Here is a 15,897-nt window from a genome sequence, read left to right on the forward strand (position 1 = left end):
ATTCAAAAGTGGCTGTCAGTTTTGAAGATTCCTTAATGTCATGTATTCAGTAGTCACATAGTGCTTTAACTTGCAGTAGATTAAAAAACTTTATAACCTATCTTCTCTCCTAATCACAGAAAATTTTATTTGAAACGTAGACATGGTAATATTCACTGTTAGAGTCATTTTCCCTGTTCAGTAGTAGTTAATCTGTTGAAATTGCTGACCTTTGGCAGATTTGGTCATCCGCTTCTCTTAGAATGAGATGTTTGAGAATTAAAACAAGTATGGCCAAATTGGTTGTAAGGCTATGTGCAATTTTTCTGAGTTTCATATATGGTCCTTAAAGCAGAAAACAATATAAATTATTTTGAAGTTTTCATTGAAAGTATTATTATCCTTTAAGTAGCAAGTTCCCTGTAACTGAATAGCATTTGATAGTTTTCTACAGCACTTTCATATTCATTATTTCATTTCATCCTAATTGTTAACATAGACTGGCTGAGTGATCTACCCATTAAAGATGAAACAGTTATAGGTCATATGAACCCAAGAGACTTGCCCAAACCAGTAAATGGCAGAACTGAAGCTAGAACACTGTTCTTACTCCTGATACTATCTTTTCTTTTTCTGTTCTGCTATTCTATAATGAATTGAACAATTTTACAAATTATATCAAAAACAATATTCTACTCAGCCTCTCAAATTTAACCTCACAATGGTGTAGGTTATGTGTTTTTAAAATGTGTATATAAGATTACTAGACTTCTAGATCCCTTTCTCAGTTATTCTTGAGATTTATAGAAAAGCTCTTATCTACTCTATGAAATAAGAATATGTGTTACTCATAAGGCAGGCCATTCAGGGACTGAATATATGTTGGACAACAGGACTGAATAGATAGGACAACATACTCAGCTCTCAACAGAATATTATTTACAGGTTCTCATGGTGGTGTAAATGAAATCACTGCTTCAACCCATTGGTGCATCTAAAAGTCATTTATTTGTTGAAAAGTATGAAATATGTTGTGAAAAAGTTCTAAAATTATTACTTGTGTGGAAGAATTTATTATTTTATGTTTCATTTCTGTGTACAAATTCATTAGTCTTAGTTCTGGTTTGGGGTCACAATGATTAATTTTTGCCCTTATGTTTTATCCATTATCCTCTAATAATGTTATCTATGACTTTGTGCTTCTAATGACTGAGAATGTTTTCACCAGCTAATTCAGTTAAGGTAATCTCAGATTTGAGATTAAAAAATACTTGATGATTCGATTCAGTGGTTTACCATACCAGAATCACTCGGAGCGCTTGTTTAAAATACCTAGAGTGAGGAGGTGACTGATTTGGAAATGTGTGGCAACAGTTTTTGCTTGTCATCATGATTGTGGGGATTCTGTGGACATTAAATACCCAGCAGCCTGATGCTAAACTTTTCATTTAAAAAGGATTATCCCACTGAAATTTCCAGTAGCACTCACGTGAAGAGAGACACCTTGGAACAATTCATAGTTTATATAAGGCGTTACTCCAGTTCACACTTCTTTGTAACTCATAATTCCTGGATCTCTAGTGTGTTATATCAGCCTTTGATCTTGTCCCCCATCATCTCCCTAATGGATTTCTTTCTTCCTGCCTTGTTTCCTTCTGTTGACCTGAAGTCTGCTTGCCATTGCATATTTTAAATTTTTGAAAAAAAGCTTATGGGATGAGAGAAAATAGAAAAGTCTGGTCTCTTACTGAATATGTTTTTAAATATTTTTTTCCTTGATATGTATTTTGCAAATTGGAGACATTTCTTTAATGTTGTTGACTATAATTCTGTATATCATTGTTTACTATCATTTGGTTGTTTTACTTTTTATTCACTGGCTCTACCTTTCCTTCATATTTGCATTTCAGCTCCTCCCTCAATTGTTTCTCTACCTTCCCTTCTTACTGATATCAAATAAGTCTTCATGTGCCTTAAAAACAATCTATCAAGAATTCACCAAGAACTTACATTATTGCACTGTTTATATACTAAATAATGTACATTAAGTAAACATAGGATCAAAAAACTAACTCTTAAAATATAGGCAGATGTGCTTCATGAGAGATCTGCAAGTTTAGCCAAATAACCTTTAAAAATGAATGCAGCATGGGTCTCATGGGGTAATACTGAAAATTGACTTATGTTTAGAATATTTTTACATGAGACTGTTTCCTTAACCAGGAATAGTCCATTGGAGGAAGGGCAAAGTCTTTACACTGTAAACCATAAAAGCACTGACTGAAGTTAAAGAAGGCAAATAAATGAAAGGACATGTCATGTTTGTGGCTTGAAAGACTCAGTATTATAAAGATACCAACTGTCTTCTAATTGATGTATAGATTTAGCACAGTCTCAATAAGAATTTTTCAGGCTTTTTTAAAGAAATTGACAAGCTGATTTATTTAATATGAATGGAAAAACAGAGCCAAGAGTAGTCAAGACAGTCTTGAAGAACAAATTTAGAATTTAATAACTTGGCCAGATATCAAACTTATTAAAACTGCAGTGGTAGTTTTACTAAAATTGTGGTATTGGCACAAGGGTAGAGAAATAGATTGGTGGAATAGAGGATCCAGAAATAGACCTGCTCATTTAGTTACCTGATTTGTGGCCACGGTGCCACTCTGGTGTATTTAGGAAGGATGGTCTTTTCAGTAAGTTGGACTGGAGCAATTGAATATCCAAATGGGGAGAAATTAACTTTGCCTCCTCTTTCACACTACACACACACACACACACACACACAACTTCATTCTCAAAGCAATCAAGGAACTTGCTTGTAGTCATGAAGTTAGTAAGGAACAAAAATTTTGAGTCCAGGTCTACCTGGTTCATTCCAAGGTGTCACACTGCTTCTCAAAGAATGCTTTTATTTCTGTCTACTATCGCTCTAAATAAATAAAGGATCTTTTCCTATTCCCTAAGTTTAGAATTTTTGTGAACTTTTTATAAAATTGTGGTAAAATATATTTAGCCTATTGTGAGTTGGTGGGGAAAGTGAGTTTGAATGTCAGTATATTGGCATTTTTCACTTGCCTGCAATTGACTTTTTTTTTTTTTTTTTTTGGTTCCTTTGGGTCTTCATTGTTGCGTGTGGGCTTTCTCTAGCTGCGGCGAGCGGGGGCTCCTCTTCCTTGTGGTTCGCGGGCTTCTCACTGCGGTGGCTTCACTTGTTGTGGAGCGCGGGCTCTAGGCACGCGGGCTTCAGTAGTTGTAGCACACGGGCTCAGCAGTTGTGGCTCGCAGGCTCTAGAGCGCAGGCCCAGTAGTTGTGGCGCACGGGCTTAGCTGCTCCGCGGCATGTGGGATCTTCCTGGACCAGGGCTTGAACCCATGTCCCCTGCATTGACAGGCAATTCTTAATCACTGTGCCACCAGGGAAGTCCCCCTGCAATTGACTTTTAATCTAAATTAAATACTTTTTACTTGAAGGATCTCATAATATTTTATTGCTAATTTTTAAATTAAAACTGATCAGATAAGGGTCTTTACATGATATTCTAAATAGAATAGTAATAAGCTTAATTTATACTGAAACTAATCCCTATTTTATGTTTATCTTTTATGTGTAGTTTTATTGGCCCCCATTTAAGAATTCTGGGGTCTCATGAAAGTTTTTTTGTTTTTTATTTATTTATTTATTTTGTCTTTTTTTTTTTTTCACACACACACACTGTATTTCATTTTTACAAGAGATAAATAGACTGACACCAAGCATTGTACATGGATGACCACAACAAAAGCAACAATGATTGCAATTACCAAACATGAAACACACTCATACTATGTCATAATATTGACATTCAGTCCAGTTATCCTCCACTGTAACAGCTCCTTTACTTTGCAGTGAAAATTGATTTGTATATTCTTTGCCTCTGAGTCCTTGTTGGATTTTTTTTTTTTTTAATTCAGACAGAAAGTCACAAAAATTATACTCATCCTCATCAGTTCACTCAGTCCCATGTAATTAATTTTTTTTTTCATCTTGATCTTTTGTTAGCACTTTTATGAGTTCATCAGTTTTTCATTAGAGTTCTGAAAATGCTTATTCATTCAGTTCAGCAGTACATTCAGTTACCAGAAACCTGTAAAGTTTTTATTTAATTAATTTATTTTGCTTAATTAATTCACTTAATTTATTCAACCAGTGTCAAATCCCTATATCAGACTGTGCTTGACTTGAGAGACACTGTTGAAGAAAACATCATTCTACCTACCATCATCAAGTTTGATATTTTTGTGGTGAATACAGATGAGTAAACCAGCAATTACAGTATAATGATTGTAATGCTATTGCCTTATTGCACTTTATTTAACACAGTGATTCTCTCCATTAGAATTATTATCTTTCCTTTCTGGTTTTTTTGTACCAAATTAACCACAGACTATATTAGAGTTGTTTCTGGGTTTTTTCTCCCTACTAGATTAGAAACAAGAAAGCTGAAACCATTCTCCACAGCTTTAACAGTACAGTTGACCCTTGAACAACACAGGTTTGAACAGCCCAGGTCCACTTATACATGGATTGTTTTCCCCCCAAAATACGGGGAAAATTGGGAAATTTTTTTGGAGATTTGCAACAACTTGAAAAAATTCACAGACTGCATAGAAATATCAAAAAAATTTAAAAGTTAGGTATTTCATGAATGCATAAAATTATAATTATATATGTAGCATATAACATGTTAATAGACTGTATGTTACTGGTAAGGCTTCTGGTCAACAGTAGGCTGGCTACTAGTAGTTAAGTTTGGGGGGAGTCACAATTTATACATACACTTTGGTGGGGTGGGAGTCGATGCTCCTAACCCCCGTGTTGTTCGAGGGTCAGCTGTATTCAGATCTCAACAAAATGGTTGGAGTAATTTGAGTGGCTTTGTTTCTTTCTGTTTTATCGATGAATTTATTTTTGGACACTGGCTACTTGTTTAAAAAAAGTATTTTACATCCTACCTAGATTTCTACATTAAAGCATTGTTTGACTGGTAGTCAGTGTGTTCTCTGATCAGTGTGTTAAGATCATACTCTATAGAGTACTGCACTTTGAGAAGTTTTATGACAGTTGTGAGTTTTTATTTTTGCCTGTGTGTATTGTTCTTTGGTTTGGGGTAGGGGTAGGTTTTTAGAGTGTCCTCATGTTCAGTAATCACAGAAGTAGTTTAGTTTTCAGTAAAGATGTAAGAGTCAGACAGTTCTTGAAATCACATAAGCCTTTTTTGATGGAATCATGGAAATTGGCAAGGTGAGTAGAGGTAGAAGTGAGATATAATACTAGTCTGAGCTACATAGTCCATGTGTTAAAAACTCAGTCTGTTTAAATGCTCTTTGATGAATGAGAGAAGATTATTAAGTATCTTCTGTGAAGATGGCCTCCCTCTTACCTTTATATTTTTAAAAAGTTGAAGCACTAGATGCTAAAAGGTAGATTAATTACTTAGTTGCTTTTAGAAAAGAATTACAAGCAATAGAAATGGAAACAACAGATTTTTATTTTGGTTTGTAGTTTGCACCTGATATTGTTTGCTTACATATGGTCATAAAATGTACATATTTAAGGTAGCACACGTGACATACTTATGCTTTTTGCTTTTTATATTAGTCTGTTAAGATGATGTGGAAGATTATACTTTTAACTAGAATTATGTAGGTTTTTTAATTCATTGAAGCCTTGGTTTTTCCTGAGTAAAAATGTTGTGTCTTTGTATGGCAAATATATAGTTAAAATTTTATAGTTAAAAAATTTACGTGGTTTATTCTCCCATGTAACCTCAAGCATGTCCCAGATTTAAGTATGGTATATGGCATTAAATGCTCTTCATGAGGTATAGCAGAATATAACCGAAAGCTTTAAGGGAATTATTCAGATATAATAGTTAAAAAAAAAACTCAGTCTAGTTATTAGCTATGCATCCTTGAATAAGGATTTATTAAGGATTTAGCTTCTCTAAGCCTATTGTGTCACAAGTAAAATGGAGATAATATCCTTGTCTCAGAGTGTTGTTAAGATAGCATTATATGTTAGTGTTCTAAGGCTGCTGTTACAAATTACAACTAAGTGGCTTAAAACAGATTTATTGTCTCACAGTTCTAAAGGTTAGAAGTCAAATTAAGGTGTCAACAGGGCCATACTCCCCTTGAAGGCTGTGAGCACAAGCCTTCCTTGCCTCTTTCTGGCTTCTGATGGTTGCTGATAACACATAACATTCTTTGGCTTGTCGACACAGCACGCCAGTCTCCGCCTCCATCATTACCTGGCATTCTCCCTGTGTGTCTGTCCTAATTTTCCTTCTCTTATAAGGACACCAGTCATTGGATAAGAGCCCAACCTACTCCAGCATGACACCTCATTTTAACTTGATTACATTTGCAAAGATCCTATTTCCAAATAAAATCAAATCCACAAGTACCAGGAGTTAAGACTTGAACATATCTTTTGGGGAAGCCCAGTTCAGCCCAGTACAGTCTGAACTCCGGTCCCCCAAAATTCACGTTCAGCCCACATGCAAAATACATTCACCCCATTCCAGCATCCCCAAGAGTCTTGAACCATTCCAAAAATCCCAAATCTTATTTTCTAAATCAGCTGAGATTCTGAATGTGGTCCATCCTGTGGCAAAATTCCTCTCCATCTTTGGGTCTGTGAAACCTAGGAAACAAGTTATCTGCCTCCAAAATACAGTCATGGGACAGGCATAGGTTAGACAGTCCCATTTGCAAAAGGCAGAAATTGGAAGGAAGAAAGGAGTTAACATGGCTGTTACAGTCTACTCTGAATGTGCCATACATTTCTTTTGAAAAGTAATCAGAGAAAAAAAATAACGAACTGAAAGTACTAAGTGTATGGGCTCTGGGTTAGAAGTAACTGAAGGTAATACCTTAAAGTGAAATAGGTCATCCTCATTTTAGGTTTTTTCCACGTATGCATTCTTTATCATTTATTCTTTGCCCACTCCAACTAACTAGTCATCTTTCATTATCATCTTATCATTCTTGAGCTTTCCAGAGCCTCGCCTTCTGAAAGGGACTCTGCCTAGTAGCCTATATGTAGTTGTACCCTTTTCGGGACCCTGAATCTACTTGGATTACCATTTTTATTTGAAATTAGTAGTTGATAACCTGCTCTAAAATGAAACCTTCATTTATCTTGATTCTAATTTATTAGCCTCCAAACCTCTATCAGAATAATCTTCAGGTAGACTTTTTTATTTTTTAATAACAACTATCCACTGGGAAAGATTTGAGAATCTTTATTTTTTAAAAAATAGAAAAGGTAAATATATAAAAGAATAGGCTCAGGAGTTGTTACTCCAGATCCCAGGGAGGTGGAAAATAATGAAAAGAAAAAACTTGTGAGATTTATTTTGTGGTGGTTTCAGTTGTTTTATATTTTTCTCCCCTGTGTTTTTCACAGTATTAAGATCTTTTTGATTTCTGGTATTAAATAGGGAAGGATTCTAAAACAATGGACTTCTCAAGGAAATTAATGAAAACTTACAAAATCATATTATTTCTACTAGGATAGTTATGAGGTGTTTGCCTTCCTTCATTTGTCATGGATGAACTTGATAGATACCTATGTAAATAGCGTATGAGGGGCAGCACACCTCTGTGTGATGAGCTCTGGCCTGAGAGTCCTGGCTGCCTAGCTGCATGTCGCATCACTTTCGGGCTATAGCGGTTTCATCTGTGAACTTACAGTGCAGACCTCCACGTCCCATACGCTCTTACTACGCTCGTGATTAAGAAGTGATGAATGATAGGGTGAGGTCAGTGATAAGTTGAAGGGACTGTTACCTTTTAACACCTTTGGTGCAGAACGCATCTTTTAGATGACCAGTAGCAATGGTATGAGTATAGATGACCAATTTGTATGTTTGTTTTTAACTAATTTTGAAATAATTTCAGACTTAAGAGGAAATCATTAACAATTAAAAAAAATCTAGCTTATCCCCAGATTCTCCAAATGTTATTTAACTGAATTTTCTTTATTATTGTTTCCCTCTCCTCGCTTCCCCTCTCTGCATTTGCCTGTCCCTTCACACCCATTTTTTTCCCTGATACTTTTGAAAGGAAGTTGCAGACACAGTGTCCCTTACTCATGAACATATCACTGTGTGTGTGTGTTCTGAAAGTAAGGACATTCTTTTGTCAGAGTCAGGAACTTAACAATATTACTGTCAAATCAGCCGACTTTATTCAGACTTTGCCAGTTGTCTCATTGATATCCTTTACAAGAAAGGCGATGGGGGGGAGCATTGGGGCGGAGAGGGCGATTGATTTGGGGGCTCACACATGACAATTATTTATCATGACTCTTATTAATCTTGAACTATTTCTCAGTCTTTTATGACCTCAACATTTTTGAAAGGTATAGGCCAATTTTGTAAAATATTCCTCAATCCCAAAATAGTTTTGAATGACATGCTTTCAGTGTTTAAAAACAACCAGTTTTGTTTGTTTTTTTTTTCCCACGTGGCTTGTGGGATCTTAGTTTCCTGACCCGGGATTGAATCCAGGCCCTCAGCAGTGAAAGTGAGGAGTCCTAACCACTGGACTGCCAGGGAATTCCCTAAAAAACCAAATTTTAAATGTTTAATGTATATTTTAAATTGAGTTGAAATGCTTATTTAATTAATTTGTAAGGAAACGAAGGTATCCTGACCCTTTGTGAAATTAATCTTTCAACTTTGTAAATGAAAGTGCTAATTATAATTAGTCTTCTAGAACTGAAATTCCAAGATTTTTTAAAACTCAAGGCATTTGGCATCATTAGACATTTTAAGTTGTCAAAGTGCATCAGGAGTTTGGTATATTAGGAGCTGATAGAATATAATCAAGAAATATCTAGACACAGGAGGAATTCCTGTTGGATACTGATAGGACTACTTGGAAGGTACCAAATAAAATTGTCATTTTCTGGGGTAAGTATGTATTTTGAATTTGGTGTTGAAATCTTTAGTGCATTAAGAATAAAGAGGTAGGATTAGGCCTTGTTTCAGGTAGTGGTAAGCAGTGGTACAGAGATAGTAATGAATAAGAAGGAGAGAAGTGAACAATTAGGGTACTATTAGGAAATTCATGTGAAAAGTAGGTTTGGAATAATGACTTGAAAAGTAAGCTGAAGAACATAGAGAAGGTACTCTAGCAGGATGCTGTAGGTTTTTAGTATAAAATGACATCGTCAAAGTGGCCTTTGAATGGGAAGATATAATTGTTGTTTATGAAAACAGATTAGAATGATAAGCAGAGCGCCCCTACCCTACAAAAAGGTTCAAGAATTGTTATCGAGACTCGAATGGGCTAATGATCAGTTATTGTTGTGAACGGTTGATGGTACTATAAACAGAAATAAAAATAGGGGACTAGAAGGATTAATAATGAAGAGATCGAGACAGTATTAAAAAGCTGAATTCTTTTACTTTTTAGACTTTTCATACATGAGCACGAGTTTATGTAGAACTGGAATGAACGTGAGAATTTGATGTCAATGACTTTGGTGTATAAAACGGCTTGTTAAAGTTACACACTTTTAAGAAAGATATTACAGAACTAGACCGTAGACAGTTGATATTACATTAAATATGTATAAATATTTGTGTACTCACTGTCTATGAGACATCGTTTTAGGTACCACATATCTAGCATGTAGGTGAATGTAATTCTATGGCACTTACATTGGAAATGGGGCTGAGGATTCAAGTAAATAATAAATATGTATAATATACTGGATGATGGGAAATTTAATGAAGAAAAATAAAGCTAGGGCAGTGGGGACTGAAAGTAAAAGAGGGATATTCTAACCCACTTCACCCTCCAGGATTATAACTCTTTTACTGCTCCTTGTCCCTGTAACTCTTTTTGGCCTTCAATGCCTCTCTATAACTTTGCACTGACAGTGTGTCCTTGGCACCATCTATACTTTGTGGCCTGGATTGTACATACAGCACTACTCTAAATAGAAGTGATACACAATAGTGTAAAGCTGACGGTGGGTTTTGTTTATCTGAACTACTAAATCTGCATTTTACAATTTTCTATACATTTTTCTTTTTTAAAAGGACACTGTCAAGTACTTTTAAATGGTTATTTGTAATAAAAACAATTACCTGCTTCTATTGTTTTTATCAACTGCCCTTTAGTAGTATTCTTTGGAATGGGATATAAGTTAAAAAAGCTTTTTATTCATTTGTTTTAAATGGTCAACATTAAAGCTCTAGGAATGATAAATATGTTTACTGCTACTATTTCTTGTCTGTAAAACAGTAGTATTTTATGGAGAGTATTTTTTAATTAAAAAATTTAAATAGTGTGTTATTTGGCTTTATTATCTGATATTGTGGGTTTTTTAAGTTTGAAATTTAATCGGGTTAACTAAGAAATCATTTTTCTTTACATACAAGTATATATGACTTAATGAATTTTTATATATTCCAAAAAAGTACAGATTTAGTTGGTGTTCTATTAACACTGTGAGTAAATTTCAATTAAACTTTTAGTGGCTTAAAATCTGAGTTTGCTAGCTGTTTGTAACTTGCTTGTTAATGTAACTGAAAATTTTGTTGGTGGTTTCAGTATTCTGGTATTGATACTAGTATGTATGACATTAGTTGTTATAATTATGTTTCAAACTAAGCTTCCAAGAACAAATACAGGTTTTGTGTATGACATTAGATGTTTTTAAACTACACTGCCAAGAACAAATACAGGTTTATTTTTCTTATGTTTTCTAGTCTCTTTTTCCCCCATATTATAGCCACACACATTAAAAGTAAATGTGTGAGATTTCTCCTTCAACTTTTAATTTTCTGTTATACCGTATAGGAATTAGTGGGGTGAATATTTCTATATTGTCTGACTTTTTGGTTTAAATGACTTTTATTTGAGGAATGACTTTGTCAAAAATATTTGCTGACCACAGCTGCTTTGTTGTAGGAGGACTGACAAATGGTAGTGGTCGATATATCTCTGCAGCACCTGGAGCAGAAGCAAAATATCGAAGTGCTTCAGGCACTTCCAGTCTGTTTAGCTCCAGCAGCCAGCTCTTTCCTCCTTCTCGGCTTCGGTATAATAGGTCTGATATTATGCCTTCTGGCCGAAGTAGATTATTGGAAGATTTCAGAAACAACCGCTTCCCAAACCTTCAACTTAGAGACTTGATTGGACACATAGTTGAGTTTTCTCAAGACCAGCATGGTTCTAGGTAGGTGATTATTATTTATGATACTTTCTATTGCATTTTTACTTTGAAAGAGCCAAAGTTTTTCTTGACTAGAATGATTTAACCTTTATAAAAGTTGGAATTGTTTAAAAAATAAATATCCAATATGGATTTTTCTTTCCTGTTAGGATGAACTATAAAAATACAGGTTTTTAATTTATTTTTTATGGTTCTTCAGTTTTCTATAATAAAAATATAGCAATGTCCTTTTATTGGATTATCTTTATTACATTGACAGAATACATTTAATTTCTTTAAATTTCCTTTTGAAAATAATACTCCAAATTACATTTATGGACTTGTGTCCCTGATATATACTTTGTCTAAAAAAATGTTTAAAACAAAGTTTACATTAAACAGACCACATGTACTGTAATGCTTGAGGTACATGCAAATTAGTGTTCTCAAGATAATACACAGAAAGGAAAAGAGTAGTAGAATTCTAATACATTTATTAAATTTGAGGTATCTTTTTATAGTTTTAGAGTAAATCTAAAATTTTTTTAAATAATTTTTGATTATATAGTTGCATACAAATTTTATCTCCCTATGGTTGAAAGTTCTTAAAGTTCCTTAAGAGTAGCAAATCGACCTTGTGTCACTCACAAGGGCTAGCTTTTTTTTTTTTGGCCGTGTCATGCGGCATCTTCCCCAACCAGGGATCGAACCCATGCCCCCTACATTGGGAGCATGGAGTCTTAACCACTGGACCACCAAGGAAGTCCACAGTGGCTAGCTTAGTTAGGAATTAAGTTGTGTCTCATGAATTTTATTGCTAAAGGTTTCTTTTATTATGTTCTAAAAATACTTAGTAATAATATGATTATTAAAAATAAATGAATACCAGTAATATCTTTGTAGTTTTTCATTGATTATAATACAACCAGAACTAACTTAAGAGGCATTAAACATCTTCATGTCCAGATTTTTTGCCAGTCTAACTAGAAGTTATTTTAAATTAAGGTGTTAACAAAGAAATGCTCCATAACTTTTGTTCTTTTTATTTTAAATTGAATAAAATATATTAGTACTATTTCTGGAAATGATTTTATTTATGTGGATATGTATATATCCACATATATATATATATATATATATATATATATATATATATATATCCATGTATATATATATATATCCAATATATATCGGGATGTATAATACTCGAGTCAGATTCGGATATTGCTGGAGCTTATTATCAATATACTGTCATGGCATTAAAATTTTTCCCACATAGATTCATACAGCAAAAGCTAGAAAGAGCTACTCCAGCTGAGCGACAGATGGTATTTAATGAAATTCTACAAGCAGCCTATCAGTTAATGACAGATGTTTTTGGCAACTATGTTATACAGAAATTTTTTGAGGTAAGCACACATACATGTTTGTATATGCTTAATGCTTAGAAAAGCTCTGAAAGTTGGGTGAGTTTATTTTCATATAAAAATATGTGAGCTTGGGAGAAAATATTTACAGATCATATGTCTGATAAAGATTTTATATCCAGAATATATGAAGAATTCCTGAAACTCAACAACAAAAAGACAGCTCAGTTAAAAAATGGACAAAGGGCTTGAATAGACATTTCTCCATAGGAAATATTCAAATGTGCAGTAAGCACATGAAAAGAAGCTCAGCACCCTTAGTCATTAGGGAAATGCAAATCAAAACCACAAGGAGAGTCTACTTGACATCTAGTGGGATGGCTGTAATTTAAAAAACAGAAAATAACAAATGTTTGTGAAGATGTGGAGAAATGAGAACCCTTGTACATTGTTGGTGGGAATGTAAAGTGGTGCAGCCACTGTGGAAAAGTTTGGCAGTTCCTCAAAAAACTAAACATAAAATTACCATATAACCCAGCAATTCCATCCTAGGTATATACCCAAAAGGATTGAAAACAAGGACTTAAACACCAGTGTTCATTTCAGCATTGTTTATAATAGCCAAAAGGTGGAAACAATCCAGCAGATGAATGTATAAACAGAATGTGGTATATACATGCAATAGAATATTGTTCAGCCATAAGAAGGAATGAAGCTTTGATACATGCTTACACATGGATGGAACTAAGTGAAATAAGCCAGGTACAAAAGAACAAACATTACAGGGCTCCATTTATGTGAAATACCTAGAATAAGCAAATTCATAGAGACATAAAGTCGGCTAGGGTTTCCTAGTCTTACTAGTAGACCGGTTGGGGTAAGAGGGGGAATAGGGGGTTATTGCTTAATGAGTACAGTGTTTCTGTTTGGGGCAATGGAAGGATTTGGAATCAGATTGTGGTGGTGATTGCACATGGTGAGAATATAGTCAATGCCACTGAATTAAAAATGGTTAAAATGTCATATTTTATGGTATATGTTTTTTAAGTGTATGGTCTTACATTAAATGAGAAGTTTAATACCAATCCTGATTAATATTTGAAATATATTTGAAAATATAAAGCATTAGGAGTAAGTCTTATGTGAAGCAATTAATGAATAGTAGTACAGTCTTTATGTGGATTTGTTAGGTGTCATTTATTTTGTAATTCAGCAAATTTTTTAGTTTATAACTAAACATCTATGTTGTAGCTTGACTTAACAGATTTCCTCCACAGTCAGAATATAGTTGAGAATTATCTGGTCTGAATGTATGCCTCAGAAATTAATTTTATTAAAAGACAGTGGGGATGTTTGTTTGAAATGAAGAGTGAAGATGTTTACTTTAAAAGAATAACAGGTGGTTAATATGTTAGTAAAAAGGGAATAGTAGATATAGAATGACTTACCCTCTAAAAAGTGATACTATTTCAAGCACCTCTGGGTCTATCTTAATTCGCTTTTACCTAAATGCCTTCTCCCTACATACTTGCCAAATGTGATATTTTATAAATAGATTAAATAGACTGCAAACAGTGGGTTATTCAAGTTTAACCAAGTAATATTATAGTCATTTTTATTAATTTTTTTTTTCTGTCAGTTTGGGAGTTTGGATCAAAAATTAGCCCTGGCTACTCGTATTCGTGGTCATGTTCTACCCTTAGCATTGCAGATGTATGGCTGCCGTGTTATTCAGAAAGCATTAGAGTCTATTTCATCTGACCAGCAGGTAATTGTAAGTTAAGACAAAATTTTTGTATTATTTTATCCAATTTTTAAATTTTTATCTTACAATAATCTTGGAGTGAAATGTTAAATATTTCCACAGACTAAAATATTTTTTTAAATCTATCTCAAAAGAGTATGTAATTAATTGAAAGTTACACAACAGATCTTTGATCTGTCCTCTGTTCATTTTCTTCATCTTTTCATTTCTAAGTGAAAGTATTTGAGTACCTACTATATGTCAAGCAGAGTGCTAGATGGTGGGTGTTTCTGCTACCACTACTCATTTGATTTTCTGTAGTATCAGGAATATATTTTACTATTCCCAGTGTTTATTTGGATTGCACTTATACTTCTGTCATAAGAATAAATATTTTAAAACCAATTGCATTCCTATATGCCAGTTAAAAATGTATATACAGGGAATTCCCTGGTGGTCCAGTGGTTAGGACTCCGCACTTTCACTGCTGAGGGAGTGGTTCAGTTCCTGGTCGGGGAACTAAGATCCCACAAGCCGCATGACGTGGCCAAAAAAAAAAAAAGTATATACAAAGTTTTTAAAATTTCATTCAACAGGAAAAGTAGCCTAAAGCATCCTCTTAACAAGATTTACAGTTCTTTAAGAGAAAAGAGAGCACATATAAATTAATTGGGAAGTATACCATGTTCTTGGATGGAAAGGTCTAAGTATTCTAAGTAAAAAAGGGATTAGTACAATTCCAATTATGTGCTCATAGGAATTTTCTTGTAAATGATCAAAATAAATTTTTAAATTATTTTAAATAGACAAGGATATTAAGGAGAGTAAGGGATGAGGAAAATTGCTTATCCACTAGATTTTTTAAAGAAACTGTGTAGCATCACTAGCATGGTTTGCGCATGAGGTAAACAAACAGACTTTTAAAATGAAATTCATAACCCCCCATAGATACTGTATATAACTGGTTTATGTATTACAATGAAATATAATAAGAGTAAAGAAAATATTTCTTAAAAGGTATTGGTAATTAGTAAGTTTGGAAAGAGATTGGCTTTGACTCTCAACCTACATTCATATGATAAATTCCAGAATTAAAGGCAATAATATATAGATGGATGGATGGATATGTATGTGTTATGTATATACATTAATCACAGCAGTGAACATCTGTGAGAAAATAGCATTGTTCCTCTTGAGGAAATCCTGAGTTTTAGAGTCATTGAAGATGTGTCATAATGGAGAGAGAGTAACAGTTTGATTGTATTGGTACTTAGAACTTCTCTGCTCTTAACTCTCAGACTGGTATAGATACTTTAAAGATATTTTGGGAACAGTTCTCAGAGCTTTCTGAGATGCCCTTCCCAGGTTATAATCCTCAAGTTTGGCTTGAGTAAAAATTTCCAATTCTTTCTTTCTTTTTTTTTTTTTTTTTTTTAAATTATTTTTTATTTTTTAATGCTATTCTTGTCTGCTTACATTCTTTTTATTTATGTATGTATGTATGTATGGTATGGCTGTGTTGGGTCTTCGTTTCTGTGCGAGGGCTTTCTTTAGTTGTGGCAAGCGGGGGCCACTCTTCATCGCGGTGC

At 33.9% G+C, this 15,897-nt stretch overlaps 1 protein-coding gene across 11 annotated transcripts in view; it reads left to right on the plus strand.

The window, feature by feature from the left end:
• The window catches only part of PUM2 (pumilio RNA binding family member 2), a 92,423-nt gene that overhangs the window by 67,630 nt on the left and 8,896 nt on the right, over positions 1 to 15,897 (plus strand). For 6 of the 11 annotated variants that reach the window (XM_082358493.1, XM_082358492.1, XM_082358489.1 and 3 more), the window contains 3 exons: positions 10,954 to 11,221; positions 12,477 to 12,606; positions 14,204 to 14,338. In XM_082358493.1, the coding sequence (XP_082214619.1) occupies positions 10,954 to 11,221; positions 12,477 to 12,606; positions 14,204 to 14,338 (533 nt within the window). The remainder of the gene's footprint in view (positions 1 to 10,953; positions 11,222 to 12,476; positions 12,607 to 14,203; positions 14,339 to 15,897) is intronic. The other 5 variants (XM_082358494.1, XM_082358490.1, XM_082358491.1 and 2 more) reach the window with 2 other exon arrangements.

Source organism: Balaenoptera borealis (assembly GCF_965194805.1).
Source record: "Balaenoptera borealis genome assembly, chromosome: 15".
In the NCBI taxonomy this organism is placed as follows: Eukaryota; Metazoa; Chordata; class Mammalia; order Artiodactyla; family Balaenopteridae; genus Balaenoptera; species Balaenoptera borealis.